This window comes from Camponotus vicinus, unplaced genomic scaffold (assembly GCF_025532165.1).
Source record: "Camponotus vicinus isolate PSW18456_S1 unplaced genomic scaffold, iyCamVici1.0 SCAF_3, whole genome shotgun sequence".
Taxonomy (NCBI): domain Eukaryota; kingdom Metazoa; phylum Arthropoda; class Insecta; order Hymenoptera; family Formicidae; genus Camponotus; species Camponotus vicinus.
The window spans coordinates 14,680,939-14,700,249 of NW_028141967.1; the positions used below are offsets into that span (position 1 = coordinate 14,680,939).

A 19,311-nucleotide genomic window follows, 5' to 3' on the forward strand; every position below is an offset into this window, starting at 1 on the left:
AAAAACACATAGTTGTTTATAAGAAAAAATATGTAATTTGCAATTAACATGACATGATTTTCGCGTGACCTTCAAAAGAGTATCTAAGGTCATATAATTGTCACCATCTTATGTCTCCCTTAAAACCATACAATTTTTGTCTAAAACGTTTTAATATCTACGCTGAAGAGGTCTTCTTTTTTCATCTCGCTTTATCAAATATATTTTTCACAATGATTTAATTAAACTCTCGATTTATTATATATATATATATATATATATATATATATATATATATATATTACAAAATTTAATAGTTATACGTTACTAATTAATTTATTCGTATTTTGTATGTTTAATGATTGAAAACAAATCATTTTAAATAAATAAACACATATTTATATATATATACAGACTTTTATTATTAATTTCTAAATATTAATACATGTAATAATGTGTAATATTATTAGAAGTAAAATTAAAAATGTGAGCTAATAAAATGATTGTAAGAAAAATTAAAAATGTGTGCTAGATAAAATAATGAATACATATTAGAAATATTAACATTCACGACAGTTGTAGTAATCAAGGGAGAAAGAGATAAAGTAGAATGTACTATAAATGAATAATCTAGAGAATGACTAGGGTCTGAGATCTGCCGGAGACATTGCGACCCCGTTTCACTTCAAATGACATCTTTATGGAACAACACGACTGGCGCTGATGGCTGCCGGAAATTAGGTGATTGTTAAGCTAACTTGCAAACGGTTGCTGACAGTGGGATTAATTAGAGACATAATATATGTATATGTTGTGCCATATTCACTTACGGATGCCAATTAGAGATCCTTAATATGTGAGAGAAATTCCCAAAGGCAATTTTATGTATAATATTATTTATAAATTAAATATATCTAGATTTATAATCTAGATATATTTAATTTATATATATATATATATATATATATATATATATATCTAAAATAATAAATTTGATAAAAATTTCATATAATAACATTTTTATACATATATTATAATAATTTTTCGATTAAAAATAAAAAAATCTTTACATTTATGCCTGTAATAAAAAATACAAATATATTATTCACAAAACAAACATCTATTTATAAAATATTTATTATTAAAAATATAAGGAATACATATTTTGTAAATTTGTTGTAAAATATTTTATTTTTTAATAAAATAGATTTATTTAAATACATTTTTTACATCGTCAGTATAATCTCTCTAATACGAGATTGTTGTGAACTTTCTTCATTACAGAAATGTAATTTTGTACCCAGTGCAAATGAGTACACGAACGAGAATGAAACGAACGCTGACGAATGGTGGAAATGGCGCGATGCGCCGGACTTGAAAATCTATTATCGACGGAATTAGCAGCGCCTCGGGGCACGTATTCCCGACGACGCACCCTTTGTCTACCCCGCTAACGATACGGGGCGGTGGATAAGGGTGGAATATTCGTACGGTCCCCTCGGCAAACATCAGACTCGCGTTAGCCGCCAGAAATCAGGGGGATATCCGGAGAAATCGACCCGGGGGAATCTCCGAGTGTACCGAGTTACATCGAGTTTCCGGATAATTCGATCGTCCTCCTCTCGATTCACTTGGATTCTCTGTAGTCTACTTTTCCTGCAAATAATTCGGCATTGGTTTGCAATTCGATTTTTATTTCTTCGTCTGGGCTTATGTAAGTTTCCAGAGAATCTGAGAAGCAGAAAAGAGTATACATGTCCGGCAAATCATTTATCTTTTTTAAGAGAATCTTCAACAGAAAAGTTAGAGAAGTATGTAAAAATTCAGTTAATTCGAGAGAAATATAGGTATATATATAATTTATACATGCATATATGTATAAATTATATATAGTATATACTTTTATAAATTTTGGAATTAAAATTTTAAATTTTAAGCTATACGATTTCAAAGAAAAGTAAAAATGTAAAAAAAAAATATATATATATATATTACATATTATACTTATTGTTAGTATCACTCTGAGACATTTTGATGAAAAATTTGCAGTTTTCAGTATTTTAAGAACTCGTTTATGTTTTTAATTTCTCATCGATCGTTTTTCGATATACCGAACTCGACGCTCTATATTATATCGTGGTTCAATTTCTTTTGACCACCCAAAACTGTCAACAACAGAAACGATCCGTGGTTGGGTTCCATAAATTTCGGACAGACGATGTCTGGACCAATAGTTTCGCCAGATGAACTGCTTCTAGGCGTGCTTATGCGGGTGCGCATCCTATATAGTATGTACATACACAAGGGATGCTGGTGGTTCTGCTGATGGTTCTCATAGTCTATAGCCACCATGGCGCAAGACTTGAAGCTTCCGCAACTCCCGGGAGCATCGTAGCTCAAACTTGTTCTCTACAGACACCTACTGTATTAAGAGAAATCCTCAAGGAATGCTGCATAGTATATACAACATTATTTTATACGAGATATTTATAGAATTATATTTTTTCATTTTAATTGGCAATAAATATATTATAATATCAATAATACATTACCAAATATATTGTTATATATATTCTTTGTTCTCTATATTTTTAAAATATTTTATTTTTTATTTTCTTTTTCCTGAATTATTGTGTTCATTTATATACTATATAATAGATTTTTTTATAACATTATTATAATTTTTGTAAATTTAATTCAGAAATATAACATTTATATGCGATTAATATTTCACAAATCAATATTATATTATCTAAAAATAGTATATTATAATATATAATATATATTTCTACTTTTATATATTTTTTATTTATAATCAAGAATATTGTTGATGTAAATTAGCTTGAAAATAATTTACCTGTCTTGTCTTGCATCATAAAAAAAATAATTTATTTATTTTGTTTCTTTTACTCTATATCTCACTAATATGTATATTTATCTTGTTTATAAAAAAATACTAATATAACTATATAAAACTAAATATCTGAAAACGGCATCTCTTAGTGTTTCAAGAATTATTCACATTTTACATCCGATAAAATTAGTCCCACACCGTTGCTTTATTATTATTTATATTTTACTCTGTATTTTCCTCTCAATATAATACTAAATAACCAAGTATAAAATATTAAGCGATAAAATATTAAAAGATATTAAATGATATAAATATTAATATAAAATAGTAAACGATATCAATTTACATATTTCAAACGCATAAATTTTGACATTACATCAGCCGAAAAAAAAATTAATGTCTTAAAGTATTTTCAGCCGTATCCAATATTTATGCGACTTAACATTTATCGATACGAATCAATTTATTCTACGCGAAAGATGAAAGGACCATGAGTTATCTTGCTATTTTATGGCTCGACGAGAGAAATTTCATGTAGAAATGTCGCGTAGAAAAATCAGTGTCGGAAAGAAGGAGACGATAAACACAAGTTTTTATATTATGGTGAAAATTGTATCTCCTTTCGGATGCACCTCGAACGATCTCCGGTCTAATGCGAATCTAATGCTGCGATCGCACATCTGGAGCCTCCCGTCTAACAATAAAAGGAGCTGAAAAGGGAGGTGGAAAATTGCATTATTTTTCGATGTCAAGATGTTGAAAGATAGAAGGGTGGGATGCAGAAGGAGGAGAGAGCGTGCATTAAAAGCGGATTTGCTGTGCACTCTCGAAATTCACGTCGACCAAGATACACACCACGTTTAATGGCTCGGGAAATATCCGGAAATGATGTGTGCGCACCACGAGACGAGAAAGAATGTGCCATTACGCTTTTTCATATGGAAGGTATTATTAAATTCTTAACGTCATTAAGCCATTATTAAAAATGCCCCCTCGACGTCTTGACTGAAGATTATTCTATCCAGATTAGAAATAATTATATGTAAATATGTAAATATAAAATAAATACACACTATTAGAAAAGTTTTCAATTACATATGTGTATGTGGTTTGAACAGGAAAATTATCTATCCATCAACATTAATTATAGTAAATCTAAATAAATAAAAATATTATATATATATATATATATATATATATATATATATATATATATAATTGGCAGCGCCAAGTTTTTTTAATTAAAATTTTTTTTACTTTTTTGTTTTATATTAATTTTCAGTTTTCAATTTTTAAATAAATTATTAATTTTTTAATATTATTTTTTTTGAAAATTAAAACAACTATTTTGTATAACAATGTTTTCAATAAAAATATTTCTATTTAACTTGTACAAGTTTTCTTCCTTGTACTTCTATTTATCTTGTACAAATTTTTATTCTTAGTTGGCGTAATTTTTTTATATCACTACTTTTGTAGACAATATGACAATTGGATACAATTAGTGCATGAACTTGGCGCCCTTTTTTTACCATTTTTTAAAAAGGTAAGTTTTTGGGGATTATATCACTTCTTTTTCAGTCTAATTTGCTAAGAGATATTATATTTAAAAAAAATATATATATATATATATATATGTATGTATATTTTTTAAATATATAAGCAAATTATTTAAAAATATATATAGAATAAGTATATTAATATATATTTTATATATATATATATATATATATATATATATATATAATCATTATTATATTATATATATTTATATTTGGCTTGTAAAATAGATATATTTATTTACCTTGCGTTCCAATTATCATACCTTACTGGCTCTTGCGAATTTTTAATTAATAATTTAATTATTTATTATTTAACTTGCACTTTATTATTTATCACTACTCAAAATGCGGTTAATGATACATGTCACTGATGACACATATGACACATATCATTAATATCGCAAATATCGCAAAGTGTCATTAGAGCAATCTTCTGTAGAGAGTAGGAAATGTACGTTTTCTCTTTCTATGTGTTGTGTATATGTGCGTTGATGACCATGATGATGATAAAGACGTTTCTTAATTGAAAATTTTCATATTTCGACTTTGCGTTATGATATCTCCGTTTATAGATCACGCAGCACAAAAATAAAGATACTTTCTTTATACAATTCATAACATTAATTTTGATCTTTCCAATCTCTACGCTCTACATCATTATTATTATTATTATCTATTAACCTAACCTAACCCGCCCTATCGATTAAGGCTAGTAAGAATTCAATCCGTTCAGCCGTTATTGAAATCCGATAATCTGAGTTACTCTCAACTGTCCGACTCGCGTATAAATAACGGAGTGCCGCGCTAATGCTTCGCATGAACTTGGCGCAAGACACTACCGTGTCTCTTGATAAATTTAATTACATAATTTCAACAACAATTTTAGTCGTTTTTCTTTTGTCGTAATATAATAAAGCACGCGTTTTATCATCGAAAATGTCATATAAAATATCGCACGAATTAATCATGTTTTCCTAAGCGAATAATAAACATCACAACACAAGAATAAACAAGAAAAAAAGAATTATGCACCGACGAAACAATCTAGGGTAAGCAATTTATAATTTATTTAATTTATTTTTAAAATTAACTACTTTGCGAGTGTAATTTAAATTATATTCTTAATATATATAATGTATATATTCATAATATATATATTCGGTAATATATATAAAATATGCTACATTTTATTTTGGAATATTTAAGAAATTGTTAAAAATAAAAATCAGTGAAATAGAATTTTTTTAAAATATATTTTTCTAAATATGTACATATATGTATGTTTGTGTGAATTTTTATTATAGTTATATGCGTACAAACTATTGACAGAATTTATGACAAGACTATATAATAATGATGATAATAATAATAGTAATGATGTAGAGCGTAGAGATTGGAAAGATCAAAATTAATTATGTCAGAGATCACTTAAAAGATAAGTATTAATTATGTAAGAGACATAATGGCAGAAGTCATGATGGCAGAAGAGATAGCTAGCTTACGAAGTGGCAGCGAAAGTGAATACAACAAACTTCTTCTTCCTCTCTTCCTCTTTTTTCTCTCTTTTCTTGTGCTTGCTAAATCATATTTTTTATTTTAAATAGAGAAAAACAGAGAGATTTATGTATATTTTAAATTATTCTAAGGTATAATAATTTAAATAATTCAATTAATAAACTTTAATTTAGTCTGACAAGAAATGAAAAATAATTATATTTATTACGTCTATTATTATATTCTCTATGTTATTTTATTACTTACGTTAATATATTATTTTTATTATTATTTATGTTTTATTATATGTTATATAATTATTAATATCTATTTTATTTTTAAATTGAATTATATTTAATAATTAAATTATTTAACTGTAAATTATTCGGCCGTAGAATAATTTAGAACCGAAATAAATGTTATTCTCAAACTTTTATTATTATATCGAAGAAAGTGAGAAGACTAGTCGAACAATAATCGATTTGAGACAAAGACAAATTTATCGGTCGATAATAATTCAACTGTAAGTATCACGGAATTTCATTTCAATTCCGTGTCTCCTCATTCTCGCCGTTCCCTTGTCTAGAACTGTAAGTGACAGTAATGCGGGTTTAGTCCGGAAAGCTGCTTATGATGATCGCTGATTAAAGTTCCCGAAACATATATATTTCAGATGTCTCGCTTCTATTGACAAAAATTAAAAGGCTTCACAAAAATAAATACATGTATATAAAGACTACCAAACTTTTTTAGAAAATAAAAGAATTGTATATAAATTTCGAAAAATCGAAAAGCAAAAACCCTTTCTAATACAACACATGTATAATTTTTTTATTTTTATTTTTTTATTACAAAGCAAATCTTTAGTATATTTATACAAACATTCAAGATATTTTATCCTTCAATAAATCATTCAAGATATTTTATCCTTCAACGACAAATTTTTATGTAAATTATATAAAATAGTAAAATTACTCCAGTTTTCTCTCTTTCTTTAATAAAAATAAAAAACTCATAAATTATTTAATATCGCTAGTCAATTAATCAAAGGATTGGAAATAATGTAATCGAATTTTTGTTTATTAAACAAAAATTCTGGCTAGTTTGGTCGATTACATTATTTCCAATCCTTTGAAAAATAAAAAAACTATTGACTAATAAATCGATCACTTAGAAAAAATTTATTTGATATTTCCGTTTTTTTCTACTAGAACGTTAATTTTGCGATTTATAAAGCTTGCATTTGCAGTGATGCAAAGAGTGCAAAACAATGAAAAAATATTCATATGTATCACGACCATTTTTTTGAAAGCACTCTTTCTTTTCTGCTTTTTTTCCACTAGCCCGATGAAAACATTGGTTACCGCTAACTCGAATTTGACGAACAAAAGTGTCGGGCGTCTGTCGGAAACGGAGAATGATATTTCCGGGAAAAAAATGAAGGGGAAGAGGAGGCTCGATATCTCCGGTAAAGAGCGATAGGGAAAAAATTGGAAATTTCGGGCAAAATGTCGCGTCTCATCGCTCGACCATCCTTTCCGTTCGTCCATCCAAGCTAATTTGCATATATACTCAAACGTTTTTTATCAATATACGATCGTATAAATTAAAGGTAGAGATTGAATGTTAGTCATTCCCGTTATATTTCCTATCCATTGCGATTAATTGTCGTGACATGTGCCGAAAAGCGCAATATGAAGTATCTTTATGAAATATGTAAATAAATGTTAAAAGAATAAGACATTGATTAATCTGACTAAAACAAGATCAGAGTTGTTTCAGTGGCAATAATGTCATGAAGCAAAGTGTATTTATATATACCTACATAAAAAAATATATACATATATATACATACATATATAAAAATATACATATACATATACATACATACATACATATATACATATGCTCGTCTAGCTTCTTAGAAAAAATCTTGAATTACCTCTTAAGAACACCTGGATCAATCTTATAATACATTTAAATAATAATTGGAGTTTCAATTATATAGCAAAAATATCTACTTTTATATAGCTTATAAATAAAAATATTGCAATATAAAATACGAATCAGAAAATTTTTATTTAACTTAATGCAAGTTAATTTGCAAAAGTTAACTTATTACTTTTATAATTTAATAACATATATTTGACATAATTAATGTTTATCAATTTATTTTTATATCAATAATTATATCAATTAGTTTAATCTTAGTGTTATATATTAATAATTGATTGTAATATATATTTATAAAAATTATCATATGATAATTCATATAATATTGCAAATTGTTATGTAAATTCGATAATGTTTTATTATATTGTAATTAATTATTATTATATAAATCGTTAGTATTAAAAATTATTAAATATATTACTATTATAATGATGCGGTAAATAGGTCGAAAAATTGGCATGTTTAGAGGCAAAATGGCGTTCAGTAATCCCTGCAAAGTGACACAAATGATAGCGGACATTATACGTCTCCCGTCATTTTTTATAGTATAAAGCAATAGTGGAGTGATGCTTCCTCTTCATCGAGTATTTACATACATTGAAAGTGATGCAAACTAACATTGCGACGAGCAATTTATGCTGTGAGGGGTGTACAGTTTGGGAAAGTGCTCGAATTTTTCATCGTGATGAAAAAAAATAACATGAAGAATGCATCTCTGGAAGAAAATTTATAACACTTTATTACGAATAAGTTTTCAGGCAGCGCGAGATCAATAATAAATACACAAATGGTATCTTTTTTTTTGGAGAAGTTAGGGAACGTTTTTTTCGTAAAAAGATGCAAAATATATAATTGAAAAATTATGAAACTTTGAATTATGAAGCAATACATAGTATGCTATTTAATAAAACATCTTAAAGTTTAAACATTAAAAGTGTTTATTACGCTTGTGCTCTTTCTCAAAATACATATATCTATATATCTATATATCTATATATATTAATTATATATAATATATTATATAATATTAAAAACTTATAAAAAATATTAAAAATATTAAAAATATATATTTATAAATTAAATGTATTTCTTAAATTACATTTGAAAATGAGTATGTCTCTCTTTCTTGGAATATGCAAAAACATAATTATATATGTACAAAATTCTATTTATAATCTTATATGTTGCGTAATATTACAAACAACAATATTACGCAACAAACATTAATATTATAAAATATTGTGCAAGATTTTTACTAATTTTAATGTTAGATATATATTCTGTTAGTGAATAAATTAATTAGACACTTCAAGTATAAAACTGTTTTCAGAATAAATGGTATGAATTAATATTGTATATGCACGCAAAATTAGTATCCTTGCTAACAAACGACCTAATTCGTGACATGTGCTCCAGATTAGTGTCATAATATTATGCATAATTGCTCTTCGAGCTGCCAGCTGTACGCTGTTCCAGTGTTGTCTCGTAATAACGCTCATATCATCCGTGGAACATTACGGACAACGATTCTTTCGCAGAATATGTAATAAAAACATGCACATAATTTACACTCTATGTGTCAATAATAGCAATTTATAAATGACAATAAAATAATACTTTGATGCATAAGTGTGATATGTATTTTCGCTAAATTACGGTTCCAAAATTCTATCAGATAATAATTAAAATCAATACACAATATATTTCTTCATTTGAAATGTCAATATAATCTATATCAATATATATTTCAACATTGACGACAAACAATAATTTTGAATTTAATTTACATGTATTGACAACGCGCATGCAAAGAGAGAAAGAGATATATATATTTTAAATTTATCTATTTTATTATATTTCTCTTTAATTATAATATTAATTATATAATTTTAATCAATATTATAAAATTAAGAAACTATAGAATATTTTTGCGCGTTTACATATAAAAAATTTACATGTTAATTATTTAAATTTGGATTATTATTTGGATTATCATTAAAAAAGCATAATATTATTTTAAAATTATATTATTTAATGAAAAAATAATATTATTTAAGAATATTAATAATTTCAATATATACGTATATATTAATTTTATTATTTTATAAGATAAAGTTAATAGAAATAAATGAAGTCAATCAAATCAATAATGATTTAATACCCGATTTTGTAAACAATTTGTTTAAATTATTAAATGAAACACGCGTAATCATTGTCTCAAGTCGCAGTTAATCATTCGTCGATATGAAGTTCAAGTTTCAAACTTTCGAGTCCGAACCCTTCTCGAGTCCCATTGAAATTTTGTGTCCTTTCAGGAAGACATCGTCCATCTTGTCTTTCCAGTGAATAGGAGGACGCATCCCAGATGTTAAATCTTAAAGTTTAACTCAACCATGTACACACACACACACACACACACACACACACACACACACACACACACACACACACACAAAATTATATATACATATAAGTATATGTGTACATGCAGTATATAAATGTATGTATATATGTGTCTAAAAATCTGCGTGTATGTATGAGCGTGTATATCTGTCTCTTATATAAACAGTTCATATAATTGGTGATCGCCGATAATGAGAAACAAAATATCAAATTCGTTTTCTAGAAAAGAAACGAGAGAAAGAAAGAGAAATAATAAGTAAAAAAAATAATAAATTTTATTATTATAATAAATAGTATTTATTATAATTTTTATAATATATGAAGCAATAAGTATTTAACCCCAGATGTTTCTTATGGTAAATCGCTTTTCTTTTGCAAATTTCTTTGATTAATGTAGACGTCTAGAATTTGCAATAAAATTAATAACGAAATTGATTTATAACGAATATAGAAGATTTAATAGATATCTGACCACCCAGTACACAATATCTAGTATTCTATATAATAATATCTCGAATATTGTAAGCGCAGTCTCTCATACATCATGAGAAGGACACGCGATATGGAAATTATTCGCGCGAGATTTTCCCCATAAATTACATGAATTAATTTCATTTAACCTCCATCGCATATGGCAAGAATAGTTAATATGTTCTCCGCGTTATAACGAAAATTTTTGCGAAATATATATATATATACATATATTGGAATAAAACACTTTTCTTTATTTTTTGCGTACATATTTAACATATATATGAAATATGTAAATTTTACATACTCTATATCTCACATGTATCTGTATGTATATATACAAAAATATATTTTATATTAATAATATAATTAATAATATAACTGTTTCAGGTTTTTTTATATGTTGTTTTATATATTATGTTTGACTTTTTAATTTAAGTTTTGGCATAAAATTGGAGAAATATAAAATTCGTCGTTCACTGAAAATAACTTAAAATAACTTTTATAATAAGAAATAAAAAATTACACATATATTGAGGAAGATAAGAATATATATATACAAATGTATAATATTTTATATATAAACCATAATATTTAAGAAAGTATATAAATATGTTAATAAATTTATGTTTATGTATACACAAATATAATATACACTTAATAATGCTAATTGTATTTTTAATAATTATTAAATAAATAGCATATATCACTATTTATTCATTCTTTCAATTATATATGTACTCTCTAAATTTCTTAGAGTGAAGCTTGCACTCGAAAAATTGAGTGACTGGTCAAATCACTCTAGTTAGAGTGATTTTTCACTCCTATGAGTGAAAAATCACTCTAACTAGAGTGATTTGACCAGTCACTCAATTTTTCGAGTGCAAGCTTCACTCTAAGAAATTTAGAGAGTATATACAGGGTGTCGCAGACCACCCGTATCAGCCGAATATCTTAAAAACTGAGCGCGGCAGACAAAAATATTTCAAACAAAAGTTGTAAGGTTTCAAGTAACGCATTACATAGTGATATCAGTTTGACCTTGAAGAGTTATTTGAAGGTCACGTGAAGGTCACCGTCAATTTCTTAAATGGAACTCCCTACTTCTAATTACATATTCTTGTAGCTTATTTCGAGGGCTTTCCAAAACACTATAATAAAATATTTTTCCCTCAAGTACTTTTTGAGTTATAAGGCTTAAAATCATTTCTTAATTTTACATGAACCGTAAAATATCTTGTAAAATATTCATTTTTCGATTATCTTACCTTAATACTTTTATGTACAAAATAATGAGAGAAATCAATTAGTGTAAAGAAAACACATATTTATTTGAAAAAAAAAAATGTAATTGTTAATTGCAAATTACATATTTTTTCTTAAAAATAACTATGTGTTTTCTTTACACCAATTGATGCCTCTTATTATTTTGTACATAAAAGTATGAAGGTAAGATAATCGAAAAATGAATATTTTACAAGATATTTTACGATTTATGTAAAATTAAGAAATAATTTCAAGCCTTATAACTCAAAAAGTACTTGAGGGGAAAATATTTTATTATAGTGTTTTGGAAAGCCTTCAAGATAAGCTACAAGAATATGTAATAAAAAATGGAGGGTTCCGTTTAAGAAATTAACGGTGACCTTCACGTGACCTTCAAATAACTCTTCAAGGTCAAACTGATATCGCCATGTAATGCGTTACTTGAAACCTTACAACTTTTGTCTGAAATATTTTTGTCTGCCGCGCTCAGTTTTTGAGATATTCGGCTGATACGGGTGATCTGCGACACCCTGTATATATACAGTGTCCCGAAATTAACGCTTGATATTTTAAAGGCAGATTCTCTGGCCAATTTAAAAACGATTTTTCCTCAGCGAAAATGTCGCGGCACTAATAGTTTTCGAGTTATAAACGATTGAAAATAAAGGGTTTTTCGCAAACTAAGGCTTATGGGAATAAAATATTAATAAAGTCACATTCTTTAGTTAATTTTAGGTAGAGTTTACTTTAATAGAATTTTAATTTAAGGCTTAGTTAGAAAGATACATGATGACAAAAATTGGGAATATGCAAAAAATAATGATCTCCCTCGACATTTTCGCTGAGGAAAAATCGTTTTTAAATTGGCCAGAGAATCTGCCTTTAAAATATCAAGCGTTAGTTTCGGGACACCATGTGTATATATATATATATATATATTGTTACGCGCGCGCCCGAGTCGTTACGGCCCTGCCGTTGTCCGGATCCCGTTGACAAGAAGAATGTTGACAAACAACGGTAGTCAGCCGAGTTGTATCCCAGCTGTCAAGCTGCGCGGACGCGTCTTCCAAAATGTTGCGTCCGCGGAACGATATCTATCGATCGCGCGCGACACAAGGATCGGCACCCACGTACTCGCTCGCGCACACGCTCGCGCACTCGTTAATAAGAACTCGTATTTATAAAAGAACAAGAACTTTAATAACACCAGAATGCAACAAGATAAATAATAATATTAGCTCGGGAAATCAAGAGGCGTCCGCGCAGCTTGACAGCTGGGATACGACTCGGCTGACTATCGTTGTTTATCAACATTCTTCTTGTCAACGGGATCCGGACAACGGCAGGGTCGTAACGATTCGGGCGCGCGCGTAACAATATATATATATATATGTATATAATTGAAAGAATGAATAAAAAGATAGATGATTTACTTAATAATTATTAAAAATACAATTAGCATTATTAAATATATAATGTATTTGTGTATACATGAGCATAAATAATCGTGTGATTCACAAACAAAAACAAAATTATATTTAATGTTTATATTTTCCTTTATCTATATATTTATTATACATGTATACAATTATCATGTTATTCATTGCGAATTGAGATCAATTTATAAGTTAGGAGAATAATCGACATAATGGTACACGTTCGAGCGAGATTTTATCGTTGATTGATCCCCAATTCGGAATGAACGATGCGCGGTCGCACTTGACCTCGTCAAGGAAAGGCCAAAGAAAAAAAAGAAGACAAACTTACCGTTCGTAGGAATCCGGGGTCGTGCAGAGCTCGCTCAGCATGCAGTCCAAATCGGTCGCCAAGGAATTAAGCAACTGAAAAACAGATAAGGAGGTCAGAGAAAAGACTACAAAGATAATAGGTAAATATTTTCATCAACTATCTCTATATTAATCTTTATTATATCTTTATTAATTTAATCTTTGTTATAAAGTTGAAATTAATGAATTTTGAAATTAATGTGGTGTTTTAAAATCAGCATATTTAATTTTTTTGAGATTAAATAATATAATAATGAAAATTAAGAGTTAAATTAAAGATACATTAGTTAATTTAAGAAAATCAAATTTTATTACTATTATATTAATTTTAATTTGATTAAGTTTATAAAATTTATTTTCTATACAAATGTAATTTACATCTTAAATTTATGAAATCTTTTACATAAGAATCTGTAATTAATATTATGAAAAAAACTCTAGAAGTTTAAAAAAGTTAATTTATTTATTCTTAGAAAATAAATTTTATAAAGTTTATTTTTTCGAATAAATTCAATCTTTTTAAATTATTATATCAGTAATAATTCAATTTCAATCCTCTTTTATACAAAAAATTATTTTCTAAAAAATTTATTTATCGTTATTATTAAATTATATTATATTATCATTATTACTCTGATTGATGATTCGATTATAAATCTAATATTGTGAGATATCCTATATAAAATCCTATATAAAATGAGATATCCTGCATAAAATGTCATCAAGACGGTAATCATGGCAATAATGATCGTCACGAGATTCCTTAGCGTGTTTCTGTCGCCGTAGTAACACAGTAAATTCTCCTCTTGTATTTGCATTACGTCTACGAAAATCGGAAGGCCGGAAAATTAGAAGGTTTCCGTCCGCAAGCATTTTCGCAGAGTCAATATTGAGCGTTGTAGGGAAAGAAGCGATCCGATAAAGCTTCCGTGATGACATGTGAGCAGAAAAATTATATATCTGTACATACAGTTGAAGCTCTATACTTTCGCGCATTTCTTCATTCGACGTATTTTTTTATATTTGTGAGCTCATATAGTTCGTTTATTTATGAAAAGAATACGCTATTCTCTTTATTCAATATTATATATTCTAAATATATATATATATATATATATATATATATATATATATATATATATATATGTATATATACAGGGTGTTCGAAAATTTAACCAAATTTTCAGAGATTGTCGGGGGCACCATAAGAATCATTTTTTGCAAATGAACCTGGGGTCGGAAACGTGTCATTACATCGCTACAGCATACGGAGTGTTCGAAAGAGTCGGGACCTCGAAATATCACAAAAAATAGAAGTTTTACAAAAAATTGTTTCAAACAAAAGTTGTAGGGTGTAAAAAGGTCTATTTACTGGCGCCATGTGTTTGACCTTGGATGGCGTCGCCAAGGTCACGACAAGGCCACCTTGAAATTTGAAATGGAACCCTCCACTTTTTATTGCAACTTTGTTCGGCAATTCTATATATGCCCCTTTGTTTTATCGCGGCTGCAAACGTCGCGATCATTAGCGGACCACAATCACCAACCACCCTGACTCGCATAAATACAAGCGCGTACTTGCGGTACGCAGGAATGCGTGAGCGCAATTTAAATACATGTTTTCCTCCCTCCAGAGAGACGAGAGTTACATCGAATGGAACAGAGCTCGAAGGGTCATCATGAAAATGTAATTGCACAATCCACCATTCCCGATTATATTTCGATTCCAATCCCTCCTGCCTTCCCCGTCGACAGATAGAACGCAGTTGCAATATGTCAATGCGAACATCGACTCCCGTGGCACTGCTACTGTCATGTTACTGTATGTTTACGAACTTATGCTTTTAAAATTTTCATAAGGACACATTTGACGGACGGCTAAACCACGCGATGCTGCCGGAACTCGGATTTTTATTCTTGCAAAACCCTTTAAAATATTACTGAATGTAGCGCAGAACTGCTTTTGAGATCTTTTGAAAAATATATTGTTATATTTTAATCTCTCTCTCTCTCTCCCCTCCCTCCCTCTCCCCCTCTCTCTAGTATGTTATTAATTTATATTATTGTTACGTTTGATTTTTATCAAATATAATATAATGCATTAAATATTTTTTTTAAACGTCAATCTTTTATACACTATATTAATAATGTACGTATTAATAATTATATAAAAAAATGTTCTTGTCCATAAAATACGGCTTTCATGGGAAAAATGTACTTCATCTTTTTCAACATTTTGTTTTCTTTTTTTCTTTTTTGTTTAATACTTTTATATTGTCATTATTACAAGTTAAGTTTTGATTATTTTTGATATCTTAGATGATAGATTTCAAATATGATCACTATTTTAAGTGTAGATCGAGAAGCGTCGTCGATGATAATTTGTCAATAAAGTCTCATTAATTTGCTAAAATTACTTTCAACAGGATATGCGACATATTCCTGAAAAAAAAATACATTAAAAATATTAAAATTTAAAATTTTTTTTATTATATCAATAAAAAACAATGTTTTTTCACATCTTTATTTTTAATAGTAAATTATATATGTGTATATATATTTTCTTAAATTTAATGTTTTCTTTCAAATAATATGTATAAGACGTCTTATAAGTTAGCGGAACTAATAAATGAGCAGAACCAATAATTAATATTTTTATTTGTTGCTCATTTGTTGCTAAAAAATTGTGAAAAAAAAAATTTGTTGCTCTGTAAGTTTTTTTAACAAATAATTCCGCTAAAGAAAGATTAAGTTAGCGGAACAATATATATAGCAACAAAATTGTATGTAACAATAATATGAAAATTTGTTGCTCTTGAAATATTCAATTTGTTGCTTGCAAAATAAATTTAAACAATAGCGGAAAACCTTTCATAGCGTGCAAAGCTACAAGAGTAAACTACTAGAAAAAAATTTGTTGCTCGCTTAAATTTGGTGTTGAGGTATTGTTTGAATTTGTTGCTCTCGAAATATCCAAATTTCGAATTTGTTGCTCGCATAATAAGTTTAAATAATGATGAGAAATTTTTCACAGCGTGCAAAGCTAAATAAGAGTAAACTATCAGAAAAAAATTTGTTGGATATTTCAAGAGCAACAAATTAGCAACAAATATTTATATTATTGTTACGTATAATTTTATTGCTACATATATTGTTCCGCTAACTTAATCTTCCTTTAACGGAACATTATTTTTTTTTTTTAATTTACAGAGCAACAAATTTTTTTTGTGCTATATATATTGTTCCGCTAACTTAATCTTCTTTTAGCGGAACATTATTTTTTTAAAATCTTACAGAGAACAAATTTTTTTCTTTGGCAACTTTTTAGCAATAAATAAGCAACAAATAAAAATATCAATTATAATTGATTCTGCTCATTTTGTTCCGCTAACTTATAAGATGTATGTATAAGTGTAATTTTCATAATTTTTCGAAATATACTATAATCAACCAAAGCTAATTTTTTTCTCGATGTAAATCCCTTAATTTTCACGATTATCGATTGGTTAGAATTCCGAACGGATAATTTTTCTCGTCGAAAAATCAATAAGAAAAATAACGACAGATAGTAAATCGTGAGTTGGAAGAATTTCACAAATCGAGGAGAGATCGTGGTACGCGTGCAATGTTGGAAGGTGCATTCGCTGTGATCACGTGGCGTACTTGGCATGAGTCAGCGGAGCGCGAAACCCCATAAAGTCGACGAAGCAGCCGAGTATTCTGGCTGTCGAACTTGAAGCTCTCGCTGGGGAAAGCGATAAATTCGCGAGACGTGCCGAGGAAGCACAGTACTTGGAAAACCTCTCGTTCCGAAGAAGCGTCAACTTTTTAAACCATCGGATCCATAAAACTGATGACCTTAGCAAAAGAAAAAAGTAAAAATTAAGCGCGACTACGCATTTCGTTTAATTAAAAAGAGAGATAAGGAGATTAATATATCGCTTATATAGAGATGTAAAAAATAATCTTTTTTTTCATTAGAAAGCAAACGTTGAAAAAAAACATGTTTCTTTTTATTCAAAACAAAAATTGATTTTTTTATTATTTTATTATTTTATTATTTTTTTAATATAATATTATATTTCCTTATATATTTTTTTTAATATAATAAAGAAGCTTTAAAGTTTTTATATTTTTAATTTATTTTTATTCGAAAGTAATTTTAATAAATTAATGATACTTTTGTGACAAATTACATTAAACACGACATGAATCGAATAATTTTCATACTTACAATTGATATATTACAAAAGATATATAACAAAAATTTTTATCATACATTTATTTGAAAATTATCCGAATTATATCGTGTTTAGTATCACTTTAATCGTAAAAATTAATCCATCAAAATTATTTTTAAAAATAAAAAGAACTTTAGTTTCTCTTTATTATATTAAAATAGTGATTAGTGATAAAATTTTTAAAAGTTATAAACTGTGTTTTTATATTTATAACAAAGACAGTTCATTTTCAAGTTCAATTTTATTTTTGGAGAATTTATCTAATTAAAAATAGTAAAATTATATAATTATGAACCAATTGAAATACGATCTACATTTAAAATAGTGATGGTGTTAGTTCAAATCTATCAATTAAAAATCAATAGTGATAAAAAACTATCTTGCAATAATCAAAATATAAAGATGTTAAATTCGACATAAAACAAAAAAGCAATAAAAGTTTGAAAAAAAATAAAGCTTGCTTTTATTCACAAAAGAACCATATTTTATAAAAAGAAATTTGTTTTCTTTTTATTTTCCTATACTTAATATATTACATTAAAATATTATAGATATGCCTGTAAAGTGAAGACGATAAGATATACAGAATTCAGACCACAGGCTGATTTAATTAAACAAACGACGCGAGATCGAATTAAAACGTATCCGCCGTCGTTACGCAACGTGTTGCGTGCTTCGTTTCAGCTTCTCCTTCAACAAGCAACAACGGCCGAGTGCGACGAGTGCTGATTGGATCTAATCCGTTTAATTCGGGGAATGAGTTTCAGTGGACCATTTTAATCCGAGAGAGTCCGTTTGCGTTGCGCCTGTGCTCTCGTTCGCTTGCACATCAAGTGCTCTTCTTAAGCTTCAAGCTTCAAGAGCGCTTCAGGCACGCCATGGCGATATTGAACAGCCTTTTACATTCGTTCCTTAATGATCGCAGTCAGAAACTTGAGAGTCCAATTTCACGAGAATGTTGCAATTGTTCAAGAGAAGTTTCACTACTTCAGTTTCCGGTTCGAAGTCGACTTTAACAAGAATATAAAATTCAAAGGATTTCTTGTGAAGAAAATTATTAAGGGTAAATGTTTACTTTAGGTTACACAGCTCCAAAAATTTTTATCTTGACATATATTGTAGAGAGTTCATTCCGAAGTAATACACCGTTTGAATTTTGCGGCGGTCTCTTTTCGTTCCTGAGATATGCAATTTTGAAATTTCATACTTGTATTATCTTTTCGTTATATCCTAAATATATTTATATTTTTTTGTTTACATTTACCGAGGTCATCTTTCTAAATAACTTTCAGAAAGTTTTA

General features: G+C 27.9%; 1 protein-coding gene across 5 annotated transcripts in view; it reads right to left on the reverse strand.

Annotated features, from left to right (window-relative positions):
- Positions 1-19,311, reverse strand: part of Spri (Src homology 2 domain-containing protein sprint) — a 323,123-nt gene that overhangs the window by 134,991 nt on the left and 168,821 nt on the right. For all 5 annotated transcript variants that reach the window (XM_083092813.1, XM_083092806.1, XM_083092807.1 and 2 more), the window contains one exon: positions 13,750-13,823. In XM_083092813.1, coding sequence (XP_082948939.1) covers positions 13,750-13,823 — 74 coding nt within the window. The remainder of the gene's footprint in view (positions 1-13,749; positions 13,824-19,311) is intronic.